Source organism: Salmo salar, chromosome ssa05 (genome assembly GCF_905237065.1).
Source record: "Salmo salar chromosome ssa05, Ssal_v3.1, whole genome shotgun sequence".
Classification (NCBI taxonomy): domain Eukaryota; kingdom Metazoa; phylum Chordata; class Actinopteri; order Salmoniformes; family Salmonidae; genus Salmo; species Salmo salar.
Window position 1 is genome coordinate 22,844,507 of NC_059446.1, and position 22,532 is coordinate 22,867,038.

Below are 22,532 nucleotides of genomic sequence, written 5' to 3' on the forward strand. Positions count from 1 at the left end.
CTCTCGTGTTCGCTCTCGTCTCTCTCTCTCGTGTTCGCGCTCTCTCTCTCGTGTTCGCTCTCTCTCTCTCTCTCTCGTGTTCGCGCTCTCTCTCTCTCTCTCGTGTTCGCTCTCTCTCTCTCGTGTTCGCTCTCTCTCTCTCTCTCGTGTTCGCGCCTCTCTCTCTCTCGTGTTCGCTCTCTCTCTCGCTCTCTCTCTCGCTCTCTCGTCGCTCTCTCTCTCTCTCTCGTGTTCGCGCTCTCTCTCTCTCTCGTGTTCGCTCTCTCTCTCTCGTGTTCGCGCTCTCTCTCTCTCGTGTTCGCTCTCTCTCTCTCGTGTTCGCTCTCTCTCTCTCGTGTTCGCTCTCTCTCTCTCGTGTTCGCGCTCTCTCTCTCTCTCGTGTTCGTCTCTCTCTCTCGTGTTCGGCTCTCTCTCTCTCTCGTGTTCGCGCTCTCTCTCTCTCTCTCTCTCTCGTGTTCGCTCTCTCTCTCTCTCGTGTTCGCTCTCTCTCTCTCTCGTGTTCGCTCTCTCTCTCTCGTGTTCGCTCTCTCTCTCTCTCGTGTTCGCTCTCTCTCTCTCGTGTTCGCTCTCTCTCTCTCTCGTGTTCGCTCTCTCTCTCTCGTGTTCGCTCTCTCTCTCGTGTTCGCTCTCTCTCTCTCTCGTGTTCGCGCTCTCTCTCTCTCTCGTGTTCGCGCTCTCTCTCTCTCGTGTTCGCGCTCTCTCTCTCGTGTTCGCTCTCTCTCTCTCTCTCTCTCGTGTTCGCGCTCTCTCTCTCTCGTGTTCGCTCTCTCTCTCGTGTTCGCTCTCTCTCTCTCTCGTGTTCGCCTCTCTCTCTCTCGTGTTGCGCTCTCTCTCTCTCTCGTGTTCGCTCTCTCTCTCTCGTGTTCGCGCTTCTCTCTCTCTCTCGTGTTCGCTCTCTCTCTCTCTCGTGTTCGCTCTCTCTCTCTCTCTCGTGTTCGCTCTCTCTCTCTCGTGTTCGCGCTCTCTCTCTCTCTCTCTCGTGTTCGCGCCTCTCTCTCGTGTTCGCTCTCTCTCTCTCGTGTTCGCTCTCTCTCTCTCTCGTGTTCGCTCTCTCTGGCTCTCTCTCGTGTTCGCGCTCTCTCTCTCTCGTGTTCGCGCTCTCTCTCTCTCGTGTTCGCTCTCTCTCTCTCGTGTTCGCCTCTCTCTCGTGTTCGCGTCTCTCTCTCTCTCGTGTTCGCTCTCTCTCTCTCTCTCTCGTGTTCGCGCTCTCTCTCTCGTGTTCGCTCTCTCTCTCTCTCTCGTGTTCGCGCTCTCTCTCTCTCTCTCGTGTTCGCTCTCTCTCTCTCTCGTGTTCGCTCTCTCTCTCGTGTTCGCGCTCTCTCTCTCGTGTTCGCGCTCTCTCTCTCTCTCTCGTGTTCGGCTCTCTCTCTCTCTCGTGTTCGCTCTCTCTCTCGTGTTCGCTCTCTCTCTCTCGTGTTCGCGCTCTCTCTCTCTCGTGTTCGCTCTCTCTCTCGTGTTCGCGCTCTCTCTCTCTCTCTCGTGTTCGCGCTCTCTCTCTCTCTCGTGTTCGGCTCTCTCTCTCTCGTGTTCGCTCTCTCTCTCTCGTGTTCGCGCTCTCTCTCTCTCTCGTGTTCGCTCTCTCTCTCTCTCGTGTTCGCGCTCTCTCTCTCTCGTGTTCGCTCTCTCTCTCTCGTGTTCGTCTCTCTCTCTCGTGTTCGCTCTCTCTCTCTCTCGTGTTCGCTCTCTCTCTCTCTCGTGTTCGCTCTCTCTCTCTCTCTCTCGTGTTCCGCTCTCTCTCTCTCGTGTTGCGCTCTCTCTCTCTCTCGTGTTCGGCTCTCTCTCTCTCTCGTGTTCGCTCTCTCTCTCTCTCTCTCGTGTTCGAGCTCTCTCTCTCTCGTGCTCTCTCTCTCTCGTGTTCGCTCTCTCTCTCTCTCTCGTGTTCGCTCTCTCTCTCTCTCGTGTTCGCTCTCTCTCTCTCTCGTGTTCGCTCTCTCTCTCTCTCGTGTTCGCGCTCTCTCTCTCTCTCGTGTTCGCGCTCTCTCTCTCTCGTGTTCGCGCTCTCTCTCTCTCGTGTTCGCGCTCTCTCTCTCTCTCTCGTGTTCGCGCCTCTCTCTCTCTCTCTCTCGTGTTCGCTCTCTCTCTCTCTCTCTCGTGTTCGTGCTCTCTCTCTCTCTCTCGTGTTCGCGCTCTCTCTCTCTCGTGTTCGCGCTCTCTCTCTCTCGTGTTCGCTCTCTCTCTCTCGTGTTCGCTCTCTCTTGTGTTCGCGCTCTCTCTCTCTCTCTTGTGTTCGCGCTCTCTCTCTCTCTCGTGTTCGCGCTCTCTCTCTCTCGTGCTCGCGCTCTCTCTCTCTCGTGTTCGCTCTCTCTCTCTCTCTCTCGTGTTAGCGCTCTCTCTCTCTCTCGTGTTAGCGCTCTCTCTCGCTCTTGTGTTCGTGCTCTCTCTCTCTCTCTCGTGTTCGCGCTCTCTCTCTCTCTCTCTCGTGTTCGCGCTCTCTCTCTCTCTCTCGTGTTCGCGCTCTCTCTCTCTCTCGTCTTCGCTCTCTCTCTCTCTCTCGTGTTCGCGCTCTCTCTCTCTCTCTCTCGTGTTCGCGCTCTCTCTCTCTCTCTCTCGTGTTCGCTCTCTCTCTCTCGTGTTCGCGCTCTCTCTCTCTCGTGTTCGCTCTCTCTCTCTCGTGTTCGCGCTCTCTCTCTCTCGTGTTCGCTCTCTCTCTCTCTCTCGTGTTCGCGCTCTCTCTCTCTCTCTCTCGTGTTCGCTCTCTCTCTCTCTCGTGTTCGCTCTCTCTCTCTCTCGTGTTCGCGCTCTCTCTCTCTCGTGTTCGCTCTCTCTCTCTCTCGTGTTCGCTCTCTCTCTCTCGTGTTCGCGCTCTCTCTCTCTCTCTCGTGTTCGCGCTCTCTCTCTCTCTCTCTCGTGTTCGCGCTCTCTCTCTCTCTCTCTCTCGTGTTCGCTCTCTCTCTCTCTCTCTCTCGTGTTCGCTCTCTCTCTCTCTCTCGTGTTCGCTCTCTCTCTCTCGTGTTCGCTCTCTCTCTCTCGTGTTCGCTCTCTCTCTCTCGTGTTCGCTCTCTCTCTCTCGTGTTCGCGCTCTCTCTTGTGTTCGCGCTCTCTCTCTCTCTCTTGTGTTCGCGCTCTCTCTCTCTCTCTTGTGTTGGCGCTCTCTCTCTCTCTCTTGTGTTCGCGCTCTCTCTCTCTCGTGCTCGCTCTCTCTCTCTCTCGTGTTCGCTCGCTCTCTCTCTCTCTCGTGTTAGCGCTCTCTCTCTCTCTCGTGTTAGCGCTCTCTCTCGCTCTTGTGTTCGTGCTCTCTCTCTCTCTCTCGTGTTCGCGCTCTCTCTCTCTCTCTCTCTCGTGTTCGCTCTCTCTCTCTCTCTCTCTCGTGTTCGCGCTCTCTCTCTCTCTCTCGTGTTCGCTCTCTCTCTCTCTCTCGTGTTCGCGCTCTCTCTCTCTCTCTCGTGTTCGCGCTCTCTCTCTCTCTCTCGTGTTCGCTCTCTCTCTCTCGTGTTCGCGCTCTCTCTCTCTCGTGTTCGCGCTCTCTCTCTCTCGTGTTCGCTCTCTCTCTCTCGTGTTCGCTCTCTCTCTCTCTCTCTCGTGTTCGCGCTCTCTCTCTCTCTCTCGTGTTCGCTCTCTCTCTCTCTCTCGTGTTCGCGCTCTCTCTCTCTCTCTCGTGTTCGCGCTCTCTCTCGTGTTCGCGCTCTCTCTCTCTCTCTCGCGTGCGCTCTCTCGTGTTCGCGCTCCCTCTCTCTCTCTCGTGTTCGCTCTCTCTCTCTCTCTCTCGTGTTCGCTCTCTCTCTCTCTCTCGTGTTCGTGCTCTCTCTCTCTCTCGTGTTCGCGCTCTCTCTCTCTCTCTCTCTCGTGTTCGCTCTCTCTCTCTCTCTCTCTCGTGTTCGCTCTCTCTCTCTCTTGTGTTCGCTCTCTCTCTCTCGTGTTCGCTCTCTCTCTCTCTCGTGTTCGCTCTCTCTCTCTCTCGTGTTCGCGCTCTCTCTCTCTCGTGTTCGCTCTCTCTCTCTCGTGTTCGCTCTCTCTCTCTCTCGTGTTCGCGCTCTCTCTCTCTCGTGTTCGCGCTCTCTCTCTCTCGTGTTCGCTCTCTCTCTCTCTCTCTCGTGTTCGCTCTCTCTCTCTCTCTCGTGTTCGCTCTCTCTCTCTCTCGTGTTCGCTCTCTCTCGTGTTCGCTCTCTCTCTCTCGTGTTCGCGCTCTCTCTCTCTCGTGTTCGCTTCTCTCTCTCTCTCTCGTGTTCGCGCTCTCTCTCTCTCTCTCTCGTGTTCGCTCTCTCTCTCTCGTGTTCGCTCTCTCTCTCTCTCTCTCTCTCTCGTGTTCGCTCTCTCTCTCTCTCTCTCTCTCTCTCTCTCTCTCTCGTGTTCGCGCTCTCTCTCTCTCGTGTTCGCTCTCTCTCTCTCTCTCGTGTTCGCTCTCTCTCTCTCTCTCGTGTTCGCTCTCTCTCTCTCTCTCTCTCTCTCGTGTTCGCTCTCTCTCTCTCTCTCTCTCGAGTTCGCGCTCTCTCTCTCTCTCTCTCGTGTTCGCGCTCTCTCTCTCTCGTGTTCACGCGCTCTCTCTCTCTCTCTCTCGTGTTCGCGCGCTCTCTCTCTCTCTCTCTCGTGTTCGCGCTCTCTCGTGTTCGCGCTCTCATGTTCTCTCGTGTTCTCTCTCTCTCGTGTTCGCGCTCTCGTGTTCGCTCGCTTTCCTTTTTAATTTCAATTAAGTTCACTTCTTCAAAGAGCTTTATTGGCATGGGAAACATATGTTTACATTGCCAAAGCAACTGAAATAGGTAATGCTCTCTCTCGCTCTGTTATCTAATCAGTGTTTCTGTCTGTTACATCCCTCTATGATAAGATGTGAAAACCCTTCTCCAGGAATGGTTCTCTGCTCCAGTGACACAACACGAGTGTTTCTGCTCCACACGTCTGAAAATGGATCCTGATAAGAGGATAGAAACAGAGTGCTTTTTGGTAAAATCTACAGCAAACATACTTCAAAGACAAAAATCACAGCCTCTGTGGCTGAGGTGGTTTTTCTCTTCATCGTCAAGGTTGTCTAAGAGAATAAATCAGTCCTGGGTGATTTTACAGTAATGTGGTGTATTTTACTAGCTGCATGTCCCCAGATACCTCAGCCTTTCTCCTCTCCGAGTGTCATCATCCTCCGAAAATCTCTCCTCTCTGCCGATAGAGTTCTGGACTTGAGAGCGTGATACACACTGAAGAAACACTCACCTATGAGGGGTGAATAATGTCAGGAAAGACACACTGGACAACACTGAAACACCAAAACCACATCAGACAATAGAGATTCCTCTCCAGTGTATTATGCTATTGCAACGCACTCTGATGAAACCAATGTTATGCTGAGTAGATGGCATTTCACTCATCTATGAAAGCAGTGAGTCTGGAATCCTTTCTTTCTTCAGAGTTTAATCACACAGCTCTTCAAAAGGGCTCCGTTAGTTTAAAACTAAATGCTGATCTCATTCAAGCTACTGTATCATAATGAAAGCTAATCAGGCAGTTAGCCTGTGCACATACATTAATCAGCTGGACTGCATGACAATGCAGTTTTGATTTGTGCTCATTGCTCATGTCAACATAATTATGCCATCAGAGTTCATACCTGCATCATTTTTCTGGTTTGGTGAAGAAGTATGTGTGGCTGATTCATTCAGCTCAGAGGTCAAACAAATGTAGAAGCAGAGTGATGTTGGATTTTTGTACAGATGAAAACAATCTCTGATATGCCTGAAAACCCAACAAGTGACTCGCCTCTGCTGGCATTAAATGTGAATTAAAGGCTCTGAGAAGAAAAATATGTTTACCTCTTTGTAGACATAAATTTGGTTTTATAAACTGTCTTGAAAGAAGGATACACGTGTTTATTTCAAAAGGAAAAAGTCTAAGAGGAGCTCAGGTTAATGTGTACTTTATCATCCAAGTTGCTGTAGCAGGACGATGCTACTGTAGTCTGGCTTCCAACCCTAGTGGAGGAGGGCTGAACTAATCCAACAATAGGGACCTTATTTTGATGAAGAAGATGGGGGACACCCTCTGAAAGCCCTCGAGGCTTCAACACACCATAAAGACTGGTCAACAGTCAGAGATAGGGGAGACCCTTGATGAGGGAGAGAGAGATGGGGGAGACCCTTGATGAGGGAGAGAGAGATGGGGGAGACCCTTTCCCCTCTGAAAGCTTCTTGGCAGGATCAGGCTGAGGAATTTCGTGGTGCAGAGAGATATGTGTTCTCAGGCTGCTACTATCAGCTACAGTGAGGGGGAAAAAGTATTTGATCCCCTGCTGATTTTGTACGTTTGCCCACTGACAAAGAAATGATCAGTCTATAATTTTAATGGTAGGTTTATTTGAACAGTAAGAGACAGAGTAACAACAAAAAAATCCAGAAAAACGCATGTCAAAAATGTTATAAAATGATTTGAATTTTAATGAGGGAAATAAATATTTGACCCCTCTGCAAAACATGACTTAGTACTTGGTGGCAAAACCCTTGTTGGCCATCACAGAGGTCAGATGTTTCTTGTAGTTGGCCACCAGGTTTGCATACATCTCAGGAGGGGTTTTGTCCCACTCCTCTTTGCAGATCTTCTCCATGTCATTAAGGTTTCGAGGCTGACTCGAACCTTCAGCTCCCTCCACAGCTTTTCTATGGGATTAAGGTCTGGAGACTGGCTAGGCCACTCCAGGACCTTAACCTACCTAGGCAAGGCGGGACGCTTGCGTCCCACCTAGTCAACAGCCAGTGGAATTGTGTGGCGCGAAATACAAATACCTCATAAATGCTATAACTTCAATTTCTCAAACATATGACTATTTTACACCATTTTAAAGACAAGTCTCTCGTTAGTCTAACCACACTGTCCGATTTCAAAAAGCCTTTACAGCGAAAGCAAAACATTAGATTATGTCAGGAGAGTACCCTGCCAAAAATAATCACACAGCCATTTTCAAAGCATGCATATATGTCACAAAAACCAAAACCACAGCTAAATGCAGCACTAACCTTTGATCGGATGACACTCCTAGGACATTATGTTATACAATACATGCATGTTTTGTTCAATCAAGTTCATATTTATATCAAAAACCAGCTTTTTACATTAGCATGTGATGTTCAGAACTAGCATACCCACCGCAAACTTCCGGTGAATTTACTAAATTACTCACGATAAACGTTTACAAAATACATAACAATTATTTTAAGAATTATAGATACAGAACTCCTTTATGCAATCGCGGTGTCAGATTTTAAAATAGCATTTTGCAATATTCTGAGTAGATAGCCCGGCCATCACGGCTAGCTAATTTGACACCCACCAAATTTGGCCCTCACCAAACTCAGATTTACTATAAGAAAAATTGGATTACCTTTGCTGTTCTTCGTCAGAATGCACTCCCAGGACTTCTACTTCAACAACAAATGTTGTTTTGGTTCGAAATAAGCCATAGATATATTGAAATAGCTCCGCTTTGTTCATGCGTTCAGGTAACTATCCGAAGGGTGACGCGCGGGCGCATTTCGTGACAAAAAAATTCTAAATATTCCATTACCGTACTTCGAAGCATGTCAAACGCTGTTTAAAATACATTTTTATGCGATTTTTCTCGTAAAATAGCTATAATATTCCAACCGGGCGACGTTGTATTCGTTCAAAGAGAGAAAGAACAAAATGGAGAATTCACATGAACGCGCATCTCCAGTGTCACTGTTCCCAGGCAGGCCAGTAAGAAACAGAGCTGCTGTTTTCCCCCAGAGAAAGCAGAGCTCTCATTCCACTTTCTGGCGCCTTCTGAGAGCCAATGGAAGCCTTAGAAAATGTGACGTTACAGCAGAGATGCTGTATTTTTGATAGAGATAACCTAGAAGGACAACAAATTGTCAGACAGGGCACTTCCTGCATGGAATCTTCTCAGGTTTTGGCCTGCCATATGAGTTCTGTTATACTCACAGACACCATTCAAACAGTTTTAGAAACTTGAGTGTTTTCTATCCACATCTACTAATTATATGCCTATTCTCGTTTCTGGGCAGGAGTAGTAATCAGATTAAATCGGGTACGTTTTTTATCCGGCCGTGCAAATACTGCCCCCTAGCCCCAACATGTTAATGTGCTTCTTCTTGAGCCACTCCTTTGTTGCCTTGGCCCTGTGTTTTGGGTCATTGTCATGCTGGAATACCAATCCACAACCCATTTTCAATGCCCTGGCTGAGGGAAGGAGGTTCTCGCCCAAGATTTGACGGTACATGACCCCGTCAATCGTCCCTTTGATGCGGTGAAGTTGTCCTGTCCCCTTAGCAGAAAAACACCCCCAAAGCATCTTTCCACCACCATGTTTGACGGTGGGGATGGTGTTCTTGGGGTCATAGGCAGCATTCCTTCTCCTCCAAACACGACGAGTTGAGTTGATGCCAAAGAGCTCCATTTTGGTCTCATCTGACCACAACACTTTCACCAGTTGTCCTCTGAATCATTCAGATGTTCATTGACAAACTTCAGACGGGCATGTATATGTGCTTTCTTGAGCAGGGGGACCTTGCGGGCGCTGCAGGATTTCAGTCCTTCACGGCGTAGTGTGTTAACAATTGTTTTCTTGGTGACTATGGTCCCAGCTGCCTTGAGATCATTGACAAGATCCTCCCGTGTAGTTCTGGGCTGATTCCTCACCGTTCTCATGATCAGATTAGGAGCACTCCCTTTAAGAGTGTGCTCCTAATCTCAGCTCGTTACCTGTATAAAAGACACCTGGGAGCCAGAAATCTTTCTGATTGAGAGGGGGTCAAATACTTATTTCCCTCAATTAAAATGCAAATCAATTTATAACATTTTTGACATGCGTATTTCTGGATTTTTTTGTTGTTATTCTGTCTCTCACTGTTCAAATAAACCTACCATTAAAATTAGACTGATCATTTCCTTGTCAGTGGGCAAACATACAAAATCAGCAGGGGATCAAATACTTTTTTCCCTCACTGTACTTCTGTCTGAACTCTCCTTTCACTGTTATCTGCACTCCACTGGGCGATCCCTCCCAGCTCCACTGCTAATGAGAAATGCCATTAGATTCCTATATCAGTAAGAGATGAAAGGAGGGAAGAGAAGGTCACTCATACATTATTAAACCTGTTGCGGAAAGACGTTCCGCTAGCGGAACCCCTCACCAACAGCCAGTCAAATAGCAGGGCGCCAAATTCAAAACAACAAAAATCTCATAATTCAAATTTCTCAAACATGCATGTATTATACACCATTTTAAAGATAAAGTTCTCGTTAATCCAACCACATTGTCCGATTTCAAAAAGGCTTTACGGCGAAAGCATACCATTAGATTGTTATTACAGCGCCTAGACAAGAATAACCACACAGCCATTTTCCAAGCAAGGAGAGGCGTCACAAAAAACAGAAATACAGCTAAAATGAATCACTAACCTTTGACGATCTTCTTCAGATGACACTCCCAGGACTCAATGTTACTCAATGCATGTATGTTTTGTTCGATAAAAGTTCATATTTATATCCAAAAACCCCATTTTACATTTGCGCGTAATGTTCAGAAATATTTTGCCTCCAAAACGACCGGTGAATGAGCACATCAATTTACAGAAATACACATCATAAACTTTGATTAAAGATACAAGTGTTTTACATAGGATTAAAGATATACTTCTTCTTAATGCAACCACTTTGTCAGATTTTAAAACAGCTTTACGGCGAAAGCACGTTGTTCAATATTCTGAGTACAGCGCTCAGCCATCAAAGCAAGCTATACAGTTACCCGCCAAGTTGTGGAGTCAACAAAAGTCAGAAACAGCGTTATAAATCTGCACTTACCTTTGCTGATCTTCGGCGGAATGCACTCGAAAGACTCCCAGTTCCACAAGAAATGTTAGTTTTGTTCGATAAAGTCCATATTTATGTCCAAATACCTTTCGTTTTGTTCGCATGTTTACTTCACTTTAGCTCACTAATCGAAATGCACAATGCGCAAAGGCTAGACGAAAAATCCAAAAAGTTACATTACAGTTCGTAGAAACATGTCAAACGATGTCCATAATCAATATTTAGGATATTTTTGTCATAAATCTTCAATAATATTCCAAACGGACAATATTCAATTGAATACAGAAGAAAAAGAAAGAAAGGCGCACTTCACGTGACCACGCGAGAGTGCACGAATGTCTTTCAGGAAGCCTGTTTTGAGAGCTCTTATTCGATTCCCTGTCAAATTACAAGCCTGAAACAATTTCTAAAGACTGTTGACATCTGCTGGAAGCATTAGGAAGTGCAATTTGACCCCACAGACACAGCATATTAGAAAGGCAATCACTAAAAAACTACAACCCTCAATCTCCCACTTCCTGGTTAGATTTTCCTCAGGTTTTTGCCTGCCATATGAATTCTGTCATACTCACAGACATTATTTTAACAGTTTTGGAAACTGTAGAGTGTTTTCTATCCAAATCTACACATTATATGCATATCCTAGCCTCTGGGCCTGAGTAACAGGCAGTTTACTTTGGGCACCTCATTCATCCAAATGTCCAAATACTGCCCCCTAGCCCGAGTGTGCGTGGTTTGTGTGTGTATGCGTATGCCTTTGGTTGGATCTAATGTGTATATTGTTAGTTTCCAAAGCTCTCAAGTTATAAAATACAGAAACATTATTTAGTTGAATCCAGCCTCCCCACCTTGCTGATTTAGTTGTGCTGATGTTGGATTCAGGTGGAGGGGAATCTCTGACACAAACAGAAGACAGGGCAGAAACACACCGATCTGCATCCACTAGATTAAGGTTAAACAGACATCCATCCACTCCAACAAAGCTATTTCACCATGCATTTTATTCTCCCTGGTGAGTGTGTTTCATGCATAAGGATGGCCTGGCATCACTAATCTTAGCATTGTGTTTGAATGAAAATGGCCACCTCTTCCTCCTCCTCCTATATTGTGATTCATGCTGTGAGTGTAACGACCCAGAACTCATATTCAAAGGAAATCACAGACATCTAACGTCTTGGGTGTTTTTCTTTTTGATATACAAACATGCAATGGAAATGAATTAGATACTACACCATTTCACCCACCAATGTTCTGTTAAGCAAGGACACATTTATAGGCCATTTTCATAATTGGAGGTTGATATAACCCCTAATTATTTGTAATCAGGCATTTCACTTTTCTGACAAACTATCATCAGATGTTCTTTGTGGACGTTCCAGATTCCCATAGAGAATGCCTGCAGTTTGCCCTTAGTTACACCAGGGGTGGCCAACTGTGATGCGGGTGGGGGCCACAAAAACCTGAACTCATCATGAGGTGCCGCAGTGCCTCGTGGTTCTGCGTACCAACATCCATCTAACTAATTTAATGCAATTCTACACATTTTGCAATAGGGTGGAGGCAAATGTTTGCTGTTATTAATATGATAACTGATGATCAATGGGCCCCACCCCGGCTGCTAGACTAATTTGTCAGTCAAATTTTTTTTTTTGCTGACATGGGCTAATTGAGTGACTGCAGAACCAAATTTCTTACTTGCACCTTGTAACTCACAACAGTAAGTTGAGACTCTGACCCCGCCCCACCCCCCACCCAAAATAAATATATACAGTATCATTCAAAAGTTTGTGTTATTTCATGTTATTTTAATGTCTTCACTATTCTACAATCTAGAAAATAGTAAGAAATAAAGAAAAGCCCTGGAATGACTAGGTGTGTTAACTTTTGATGCCAAGCGTTACATCTGGAGGAAACCTGGCACCATTCCTATGGTCAAGCATGGTGGTGGCAGCGTTTTTTCATCTGCAGGGATTGGGAGACCAATCAGGATCGAAGGAAAGATGAACGGAGCAAAGTACAGAGAGCTCCTTGATGAAAACCTGCTCCAGAGTGCTCAGGACCTCAGACTGTGGGCGAAGGTTCACCTTCCAGCAGGACAATGACCCTAAACACAGCCAAGAAAATGCAGGAATGGCTTTGGGACAAGTCTGAATGTCCTTGATTGGCCCAACCAGAGCCCAGACTTGAACCTTATTTAACATCTCTGGAGTGACCTGAAAATAACTGTTTAGCTACGCTCCCCATTCAACCTAACAGAGCTTGCAGAGAAGAATAGGAGAAACTCCCAAATACAGGTGTGCCAAGCTTGTAGCGTCATACCCGAGAAGACTTGAGGCTGTAATTGCTGCCAAAGGTGCTTCAACAAGTACTGAGTAAAGGGTACAAATAAATATAAAATGTATATATAATTAATTTTTTATTGGTCCTCAGGCTTACAAAAGGGGGTACCCCGTGGGCCGCCAGTGGCCCATCCCCGTGTTAGGCCATACTCTTTCTTTCTCGCTCTCTCTCCATTCTCCCATTCTCTCCATCAGTTAGTCCTGAGTACAGTCTTCCTTCCCTGTCGGTATGTGACCATGATTGTGTCCAGGAGGCTTTTCTTTCTAAAAAGGCTGTAATTGGCCTGTTAGCGGTTAAGACCTTGTCCGTTGTAAACTAAATGTCCCTGAGCTTCTCTTGGCCTGCTGGGAGGCCTCCAGCCAATGGGCCTTAAAACGGATTCATTTCCCATCAGCACCCTGGGGGAGCCTTTTATTTCAGCTTAAAAGCCCTTTACTGCAGCTCGATGGCCAGTAAGGCTGAGGTCAGGCCTGTGGCACTGTTTCTTAGATAAAGGGGGTGTGTGCTCACTGTTTCGCTACTGCCAAACTCTTCATTGAGAGGAAGGGAGGCTATGCTTAGTTTTTAATCAAATCTAAACTAAAACATTTGTTTATGTTTCTAAATATAAGGTTTACGGACACAAAAAGCAATTCATGTTCAATGTGAATATGTGCACTGTGCATCACAGCTGAATAGGCTGCGCTTCCGCTGTCAAAATCCATGCCACAACTAACCGTGTTAGTGCTAAGGCCAGCTTTCGGTTGGTTTTAAATATCCCCACGAGCACATACTGAAATTGTCACTTTGGCTCACATTTTTAAGGACACACCTCAGATATTTCCACCCCTCCCACCTCAGCGTAAGTGAGCTCATATAAGACAGTTAAATTATCAATATTGGCACTAGGGTTTGAAAATAGAATAGAAGTGCCGGCTTTAAGAGGTAGAAATTGCAGACGAGCATGCGTACTTAACACCAACAGGAAATAGAGCCATAGGTATCGTAACCCATTTTCATCACAATTCATTTTCTTCTGCCTCATTTGACCTTGAATTGAATACAGTAACATGTTCAGTAGAGCTTACACATTGAATCAATTCCTGCCAAATGTTAGGCATTGAATCATTAAAAACAAGAGAACTGGTATAACACGTGTTCAATCTTAGACGCATTCAGCCTTTCTCGTGATGACGGATGTGTATTTTCACTGGCTTAAATGTCTTCTGGTTGGGCGAGCGAGCGTGTGTGTGTACAAATGTGTGTGCGTGTTTGCACGCGTGTGTGTGTGCTAGTGTTGATCTTTCCACTGCTGTTTGCTATTCAGACACACTCCCTCTGCTCTGTGTGGATGTGATTGAGTGGAAGGGAGCTGAGGGGAGCCATGCCAGAGCTCTGCCCTCAAGGTCACTCTATGAAGCTCTAAATCCCAGGAGGCCAGCGCCCAGGGAGGGAGGGAGGGAGGCACTGTGGACATTTCCTCCACGACATCTTATCATTACAGGGCATGAGGGTAACCTTGACCTCGACCAGCACTTTAACTCTCTCTCAAAGCCTTCAGCCCTTAGATAACTATCAACCTGATAACATCAGAACTCCTAACTCAACCCAGGCCTCCTGTACTGAGCTCATCAGTATGGATGCATCGGGATCCTTTGAGAGAGTGGCCCTGTGGATGTATCATGACCCTTTGAGAGACAGTGGCCCTGTGGATGTATCATGACCCTTTGAGAGACAGTGGCCCTGTGGATGTATCATGACCCTTTGAGAGACAGTGGCCCTGTGGATGTATCATGACCCTTTGAGAGAGTGGCCCTGTGGATGTATCATGACCCTTTGAGAGAGTGGCCCTGTGGATGTATCATGACCCTTTGAGAGAGAGTGGCCCTGTGGATGTATCATGACACTTTGAGAGACAGTGGCCCTGTGGATGTATCATGATCCTTTGAGAGACAGTGGCCCTGTGGATGTATCATGACCCTTTCAGGTAAACGGAGACACTTTTAAACTGAACATTGGTGTCAGTCTCAACTGACTCATGTTCGGTCTTCTTGCTGGCATTTGACAGTACAAAATACATAAGTTACATACCAATAAAGAGACTAGCCTACTGGCCTTACTGGGTGGATAGGAACATTAGACAAGCTATTTAGGAGTGGTATCACACCTGGCACAAATTATTGTCTAGTTCTGTTTTTCTTTCCGGTGGGTGCCATGTATTTGCACCCATAGGGGAGTAGTTCAAAGTCCGGATAAAGGGGGTGGCTTGGGTCAAATACTCTCAATTAATGATTTGTTAAACAGAGTCAGGATAGCACAGTCAACATTAAGATCCCAGCTTTCTGAGAAAGTAGTCTCTGACTCTTTTTGTAGAATAGGTCTGTACATTTACTCCACTGAAGCTTATTGTCCAAGAGGACACCCAGGTATTTGTATTCCTCTACAATCTGTATATTCTGACCTCTGATAGATGTTGCAGAGGTAGGTGTTGTTCACTTCCTGAAGTCTATGCCCATCTCTTTGATCTTGTTGGTTTCGACAACAAATTGTAATTCATCACTCTACGAAGTTATTTAGGACTGGACTAGTTTGTTACGGCTGGTCAGTGAGACTAGTTAGTTTATGACTGGTCAGTGAGACTAGTTAGTTTATGACTGGTCGGTGAGACTAGTTAGTTTATGACTGGTCGGTGAGACTAGTTAGTTTATGACTGGTCGGTGAGACTAGTTACTTTATGACTGGTCAGTGAGACTAGTTAGTTTGTTACAACTGATCAGTGAGACCAGTTAGTTTGTTACGACTGGTCAGTGAGACTAGTTCGTTTGTTACGACTGACCTCATTAGTCCTTTATTATACCAAACAGAGGTAACATCATTAGTCCTTTATTATACCAGACAGAGTTAACATCATTAGTCCTATATTATACCAGACAGAGGAAACGTCATTAGTCCTTTATTATACCAGACAGAGGTAACATCATTAGTCCTTTATTATACCAGACAGAGGAAACATCATTAGTCCTTTATTATACCAGACAGAGGAAACATCATTAATCCTTTATTATACCAGACAAAGTTAACATCATTAATCCTTTATTATACCAGACAAAGTTAACATCATTAATCCTTTATTATACCAGACAGAGGTAACATCATTAGTCCTTTATTATACCAGACAGAGGAAACATCATTAGTCCTTTATTATACCAGACAGAGGTAACATCATTAGTCCTTTATTATACCAGACAAAGTTAACATCATTAATCCTTTATTATACCAGACCCTCAGCTGCCTCGGAACAATCAGCCCGCTGCTCAAGTGATTAGACATGGCAGTCAGGGCGCACACACGCACATTGACACACACTCACACACACACACACATAGGCCTACACACACACACAGCATCAGTGTTAGCAGATGACAGTGACATTTGAGGTGTGTGAAGTGCTGTCCCCATCCCCAACTGTTTGTTTTGGCATCATGAGGCAGGAGAGAAGTTCAGTGCCACAGCCAGTCAACACACTTTACCATCTGTCAGAGAGACAGGTAAAAGAAATGAGAGACAGAAAGCCCATTTAGAGTTGTGAAATGGTTTAGATGGGAGGAATAGGCTAGGGTTGAATGTGTGATGCGTTCTTGTTTACTTGGGGTCTTTTACTGTAGGGATCTGAATGTGTTACACTTGGCAGAAAACCAGACTGCTTGCCCTGGGGTTGTGTCTGAATTATGTGTGTCTGTAATATTAGGCCAGCTATTTTTTTTTTTCAAGTTTTGAATGCCCGACTGCTTTAGAAATGGCCTTTTGCTTAGTACCAAAGCTAGTAATCTTCTTTTCGTTAGCTTTATTCCCTTAAATTGACTGTGACAGAGAAACATAAACTAGCCCTGCTCTTTTACTGGAGTTGTATTGTGTAGATTCTATCTGAGGAGTGTGTTGTGGTAGTACTGTTGTTCATTCTGAGAGTTTGTAGTGTCGGCCAGGGAAGAGAAGCAGCATCATCAGGAGGCCTTCTCTTAATAGAAGTCAGAGGATGTTCAGCCAAGAGGGGAATGAATGCTAATAACCTCTGAATAGAATGTAAAAGGCTGTGTCACTGGACAGATGACCTCTCAACCCTCCACTCTGAATAGAATGTAAAAGGCTCTGTCACTGGACAGATGACCTCATCCCTCCACTCTGAATAGAATGTAAAAGGCTGTGTCACTGGACAGATGACCTCAACCCTCCACTCTGAATAGAATGTAAAAGGCTCTGTCACTGGACAGATGACCTCATCCCTCCACTCTGAATAGAATGTAAAAGGCTGTGTCACTGGACAGATGACCTCATCCCTCCACTCTGAATAGAATGTAAAAGGCTGTGTCACTGGACAGATGACCTCATCCCTCCACTCTGAATAGAATGTAAAAGGCTGTGTCACTGGACAGATGACCTCATCCCTCCACTCTGAATAGAATGTAAAAGGCTCTGTCACTGGACAGATGACCTCATCCCTCCACTCTGAATAGAATGTAAAAGGCTGTGTCACTGGACAGATGACCTCATCCCTCCACTCTGAATAGAATGTAAAAGGCTGTGTCACTGGACAGATGACCTCATCCCTCCACTCTGAATAGAATGTAAAAGGCTGTGTCACTGGACAGATGACCTCATCCCTCCACTCTGAATAGAATGTAAAAGGCTGTGTCACTGGACAGATGACCTCATCCCTCCACTCTGAATAGAATGTAAAAGGCTGTGTCACTGGACAGATGACCTCTCATCCCTCCACTCTGAATAGAATGTAAAAGGCTCTGTCACTGGACAGATGACCTCATCCCTCCACTCTGAATAGAATGTAAAAGGCTGTGTCACTGGACAGATGACCTCATCCCTCCACTCTGAATAGAATGTAAAAGGCTGTGTCACTGGACAGATGACCTCATCCCTCCACTCTGAATAGAATGTAAAAGGCTGTGTCACTGGACAGATGACCTCTCATCCCTCCACTCTGAATAGAATGTAAAAGGCTCTGTCACTGGACAGATGACCTCATCCCTCCACTCTGAATAGAATGTAAAAGGCTGTGTCACTGGACAGATGACCTCATCCCTCCACTCTGAATAGAATGTAAAAGGCTGTGTCACTGGACAGATGACCTCTCATCCCTCCACTCTGAATAGAATGTAAAAGGCTGTGTCACTGGACAGATGACCTCATCCCTCCACTCTGAATAGAATGTAAAAGGCTGTGTCACTGGACAGATGACCTCATCCCTCCACTCTGAATAGAATGTAAAAGGCTGTGTCACTGGACAGATGACCTCATCCCTCCACTCTGAATAGAATGTAAAAGGCTGTGTCACTGGACAGATGACCTCTCATCCCTCCACTCTGAATAGAATGTAAAAGGCTGTGTCACTGGACAGATGACCTCATCCCTCCACTCTGAATAGAATGTAAAAGGCTGTGTCACTGGACAGATGACCTCATCCCTCCACTCTGAATAGAATGTAAAAGGCTGTGTCACTGGACAGATGACCTCATCCCTCCACTCTGAATAGAATGTAAAAGGCTGTGTCACTGGACAGATGACCTCATCCCTCCACTCTGAATAGAATGTAAAAGGCTCTGTCACTGGACAGATGACCTCTCATCCCTCCACTCTGAATAGAATGTAAAAGGCTGTGTCACTGGACAGATGACCTCATCCCTCCACTCTGAATAGAATGTAAAAGGCTGTGTCACTGGACAGATGACCTCATCCCTCCACTCTGAATAGAATGTAAAAGGCTGTGTCACTGGACGGATGACCTCATCCCTCCACTCTGAATAGAATGTAAAAGGCTGTGTCACTGGACAGATGACCTCTCATCCCTCCACTCTGAATAGAATGTAAAAGGCTGTGTCACTGGACAGATGACCTCATCCCTCCACTCTGAATAGAATGTAAAAGGCTGTGTCACTGGACAGATGACCTCATCCCTCCACTCTGAATAGAATGTAAAAGGCTGTGTCACTGGACAGATGACCTCTCATCCCTCCACTCTGAATAGAATGTAAAAGGCTGTGTCACTGGACAGATGACCTCATCCCTCCACTCTGAATAGAATGTAAAAGGCTGTGTCACTGGACAGATGACCTCATCCCTCCACTCTGAATAGAATGTAAAAGGCTGTGTCACTGGACAGATGACCTCATCCCTCCACTCTGAATAGAATGTAAAAGGCTGTGTCACTGGACAGATGACCTCATCCCTCCACTCTGAATAGAATGTAAAAGGCTGTGTCACTGGACAGATGACCTCTCATCCCTCCACTCTGAATAGAATGTAAAAGGCTCTGTCACTGGACAGATGACCTCTCATCCCTCCACTCTGAATAGAATGTAAAAGGCTAGGTCACTGGACAGATGACCTCATCCCTCCACTCTGAATAGAATGTAAAAGGCTGTGTCACTGGACAGATGACCTCATCCCTCCACTCTGAATAGAATGTAAAAGGCTGTGTCACTGGACAGATGACCTCATCCCTCCACTCTGAATAGAATGTAAAAGGCTGTGTCACTGGACAGATGACCTCTCATCCCTCCACTCTGAATAGAATGTAAAAGGCTGTGTCACTGGACAGATGACCTCATCCCTCCACTCTGAATAGAATGTAAAAGGCTGTGTCACTGGACAGATGACCTCTCATCCCTCCACTCTGAATAGAATGTAAAAGGCTGTGTCACTGGACAGATGACCTCATCCCTCCACTCTGAATAGAATGTAAAAGGCTGTGTCACTGGACAGATGACCTCATCCCTCCACTCTGAATAGAATGTAAAAGGCTGTGTCACTGGACAGATGACCTCATCCCTCCACTCTGAATAGAATGTAAAAGGCTGTGTCACTGGACAGATGACCTCTCATCCCTCCACTCTGAATAGAATGTAAAAGGCTGTGTCACTGGACAGATGACCTCATCCCTCCACTCTGAATAGAATGTAAAAGGCTGTGTCACTGGACAGATGACCTCTCATCCCTCCACTCTGAATAGAATGTAAAAGGCTGTGTCACTGGACAGATGACCTCATCCCTCCACTCTGAATAGAATGTAAAAGGCTGTGTCACTGGACAGATGACCTCTCATCCCTCCACTCTGAATAGAATGTAAAAGGCTGTGTCACTGGACAGATGACCTCATCCCTCCACTCTGAATAGAATGTAAAAGGCTGTGTCACTGGACAGATGACCTCATCCCTCCACTCTGAATAGAATGTAAAAGGCTGTGTCACTGGACAGATGACCTCATCCCTCCACTCTGAATAGAATGTAAAAGGCTGTGTCACTGGACAGATGACCTCATCCCTCCACTCTGAATAGAATGTAAAAGGCTGTGTCACTGGACAGATGACCTCATCCCTCCACTCTGAATAGAATGTAAAAAGCTGTCTCATCCCTCCAACCACAAATTGGATGTTTTCCTCTCTGCTATTGCCAGACATGAATAAAAACACGTTCTTTTTGTTGTTGTAACATCTTACAGGGAGGGTTATGTAAGCTATTAATGAGGAAATGTAAGGGAATGAAACAGAGCAGCCAAAAGGGATTTTAGACTATCTGATTGTACCGTATTCTGACTCGTTCTCTCTCTCTTTGCAGAAGGGATTCGTAACATGTCCATGGACTCCAACCCCATGCCGATGCCCATGTCAGACCCCAACGCCTGGGCCACCGCCATGAACAACCTTGGCATGGCTCCCATGAACATGACGGGACAGCCCCTTCTGTCAGGTATGGGTCATTTAATCCTAACCATACCTCTACTGTAGTTATAACCGTACCTCTACTGTAGTTATAACCGTACCACTGCTGTAGTTATAACCGTACCACTGCTGTAGTTATAACCGTACCACTGCTGTAGTTATAACCGTACCACTGCTGTCGTTATAACCGTACCTCTACTGTCGTTATAACCGTACCTCTACTGTAGTTATAACCGTACCTCTACTGTAGTTATAACCGTACCACTGCTGTAGTTATAACCGTACCTCTACTGTAGTTATAACCGTACCACTGCTGTAGTTATAACCGTACCACTGCTGTCGTTATAACCGTACCTCTACTGTCGTTATAACCGTACCTCTACTGTAGTTATAACCGTACCTCTACTGTAGTTATAACCGTACCACTGCTGTAGTTATAACCGTACCTCTACTGTAGTTATAACCGTACCTCTACTGTAGTTATAACCTCTACTGTAGTTATAACCTCTACTGTAGTTATAACCACTGCTGTAGTTATAACCTCTACTGTAGTTATAACCTCTACTGTAGTTATAACCGTACCGCTACTGTAGTTATAACCGTACCGCTACTGTAGTTATAACCGTACCGCTACTGTAGATATAACCGTACCTCTACTGTAGATATAACCGTACCTCTACTGTAGATATAACCGTACCTCTACTGTAGATATAACCGTACCACTGCTGTAGTTATAACCGTACCTCTACTGTAGTTATAACCGTACCTCTACTGTAGTTATAACCGTACCTCTACTCTAGTTATAACCGTACCTCTAGTCTAGTTATAACCGTACCTCTACTGTAGTTATAACCGTACCCCTACTGTAGTTATAACCGTACCTCTACTGTAGTTATAACCGTACCCCTACTGTAGTTATAACCGTACCCCTACTGTAGTTATAACCGTACCCCTACTGTAGTTATAACCGTACCCCTACTGTAGTTATAACCGTACCTCTACTGTAGTTATAACCGTACCTCTACTGTAGTTATAACCGTACCCCTACTGTAGTTATAACCGTACCCCTACTGTAGTTATAACCGTACCCCTACTGTAGTTATAACCGTACCCCTACTGTAGTTATAACCGTACCTCTACTGTAGTTATAACCGTACCCCTACTCTAGTTATAACCGTACCTCTACTCTAGATATAACCGTACCTCTACTCTAGATATAACCGTACCTCTACTCTAGATATAACCGTACCTCTACTCTAGATATAACCGTACCTCTACTCTAGATATAACCGTACCTCTACTCTAGATATAACCGTACCTCTACTGTAGTTATAACCGTACCTCTACTCTAGTTATAACCGTACCTCTACTCTAGTTATAACCGTACCTCTACTCTAGTTATAACCGTACCTCTACTCTAGTTATAACCGTACCTCTACTCTAGTTATAACCGTACCTCTACTCTAGTTATAACCGTACCTCTACTCTAGTTATAACCGTACCTCTACTCTAGTTATAACCGTACCTCTACTCTAGTTATAACCGTACCTCTACTCTAGTTATAACCGTACCTCTACTCTAGTTATAACCGTACCTCTACACTAGTTATAACCGTACCTCTACTCTAGTTATAACCGTACCTCTACTGTAGTTATAACCGTACCTCTACTCTAGTTATAACCGTACCTCTACTCTAGTTATAACCCTAACCATAGGTGGAGTCTGTGTGGCTACAGTAGAGACTAGGGGGAGTCTTTGTGTGGCTACAGTAGAGACTAGGGGGAGTGTCTGTGTGGCTACAGTAGAGACTAGGGGGAGTGTCTGTGTGGCTACAGTAGAGACTAGGGGGAGTGTCTGTGTGGCTACAGTAGAGACTAGGGGGAGTGTCTGTGTGGCTACAGTAGAGACTAGGGGGAGTGTCTGTGTGGCTACAGTAGAGACTAGGGGGGAGTGTCTGTGTGGCTACAGTAGAGACTAGGGGGAGTGTCTGTGTGGCTACAGTAGAGACTAGGGGGAGTGTCTGTGTGGCTACAGTAGAGACTAGGGGGAGTGTCTGTGTGGCTACAGTAGAGACTAGGGGGAGTGTCTGTGTGGCTACAGTAGACTAGGGGGAGTGTCTGTGTGGCTGCAGTAGAGACTAGGGGGAGTGTCTGTGTGGCTGCAGTAGAGACTAGGGGGAGTGTCTGTGTGGCTACAGTAGAGACTAGGGGGAGTGTCTGTGTGGCTACAGTAGAGACTAGGGGGAGTGTCTGTGTGGCTGCAGTAGAGACTAGGGGGAGGGAGTGTCTGTGGCTACAGTAGAGACTAGGGGGAGTGTCTGTGTGGCTGCAGTAGAGACTAGAGGGAGTCTGTGTGGCTGCAGTAGAGACTAGGGGGAGTGTCTGTGTGGCTGCAGTAGAGACTAAAGGGAGTGTCTGTGTGGCTACAGTAGAGACTAGGGGGAGTGTCTGTGTGGCTACAGTAGAGACTAGGGGGAGTGTCTGTGTGGCTACAGTAGAGACTAGGGGGAGTGTCTGTGTGGCTACAGTAGAGACTAGGGGGAGTGTCTGTGTGGCTACAGTAGAGACTAGGGGGAGTGTCTGTGTGGCTACAGTAGAGACTAGGGGGAGTGTCTGTGTGGCTACAGTAGAGACTAGGGGGAGTGTCTGTGTGGCTACAGTAGAGACTAGGGGGAGTGTCTGTGTGGCTACAGTAGAGACTAGGGGGAGTGTC

General features: G+C 46.0%; 1 protein-coding gene across 5 annotated transcripts in view; it reads left to right on the forward strand.

The window, feature by feature from the left end:
* Positions 1-22,532, forward strand: part of LOC106604462 (ecto-NOX disulfide-thiol exchanger 2) — a 325,983-nt gene that overhangs the window by 206,966 nt on the left and 96,485 nt on the right. For all 5 annotated transcript variants that reach the window (XM_014199101.2, XM_014199098.2, XM_014199100.2 and 2 more), the window contains one exon: positions 19,717-19,848. In XM_014199101.2, coding sequence (XP_014054576.1) covers positions 19,731-19,848 — 118 coding nt within the window. In that variant the 5' untranslated portion in view covers positions 19,717-19,730. The remainder of the gene's footprint in view (positions 1-19,716; positions 19,849-22,532) is intronic.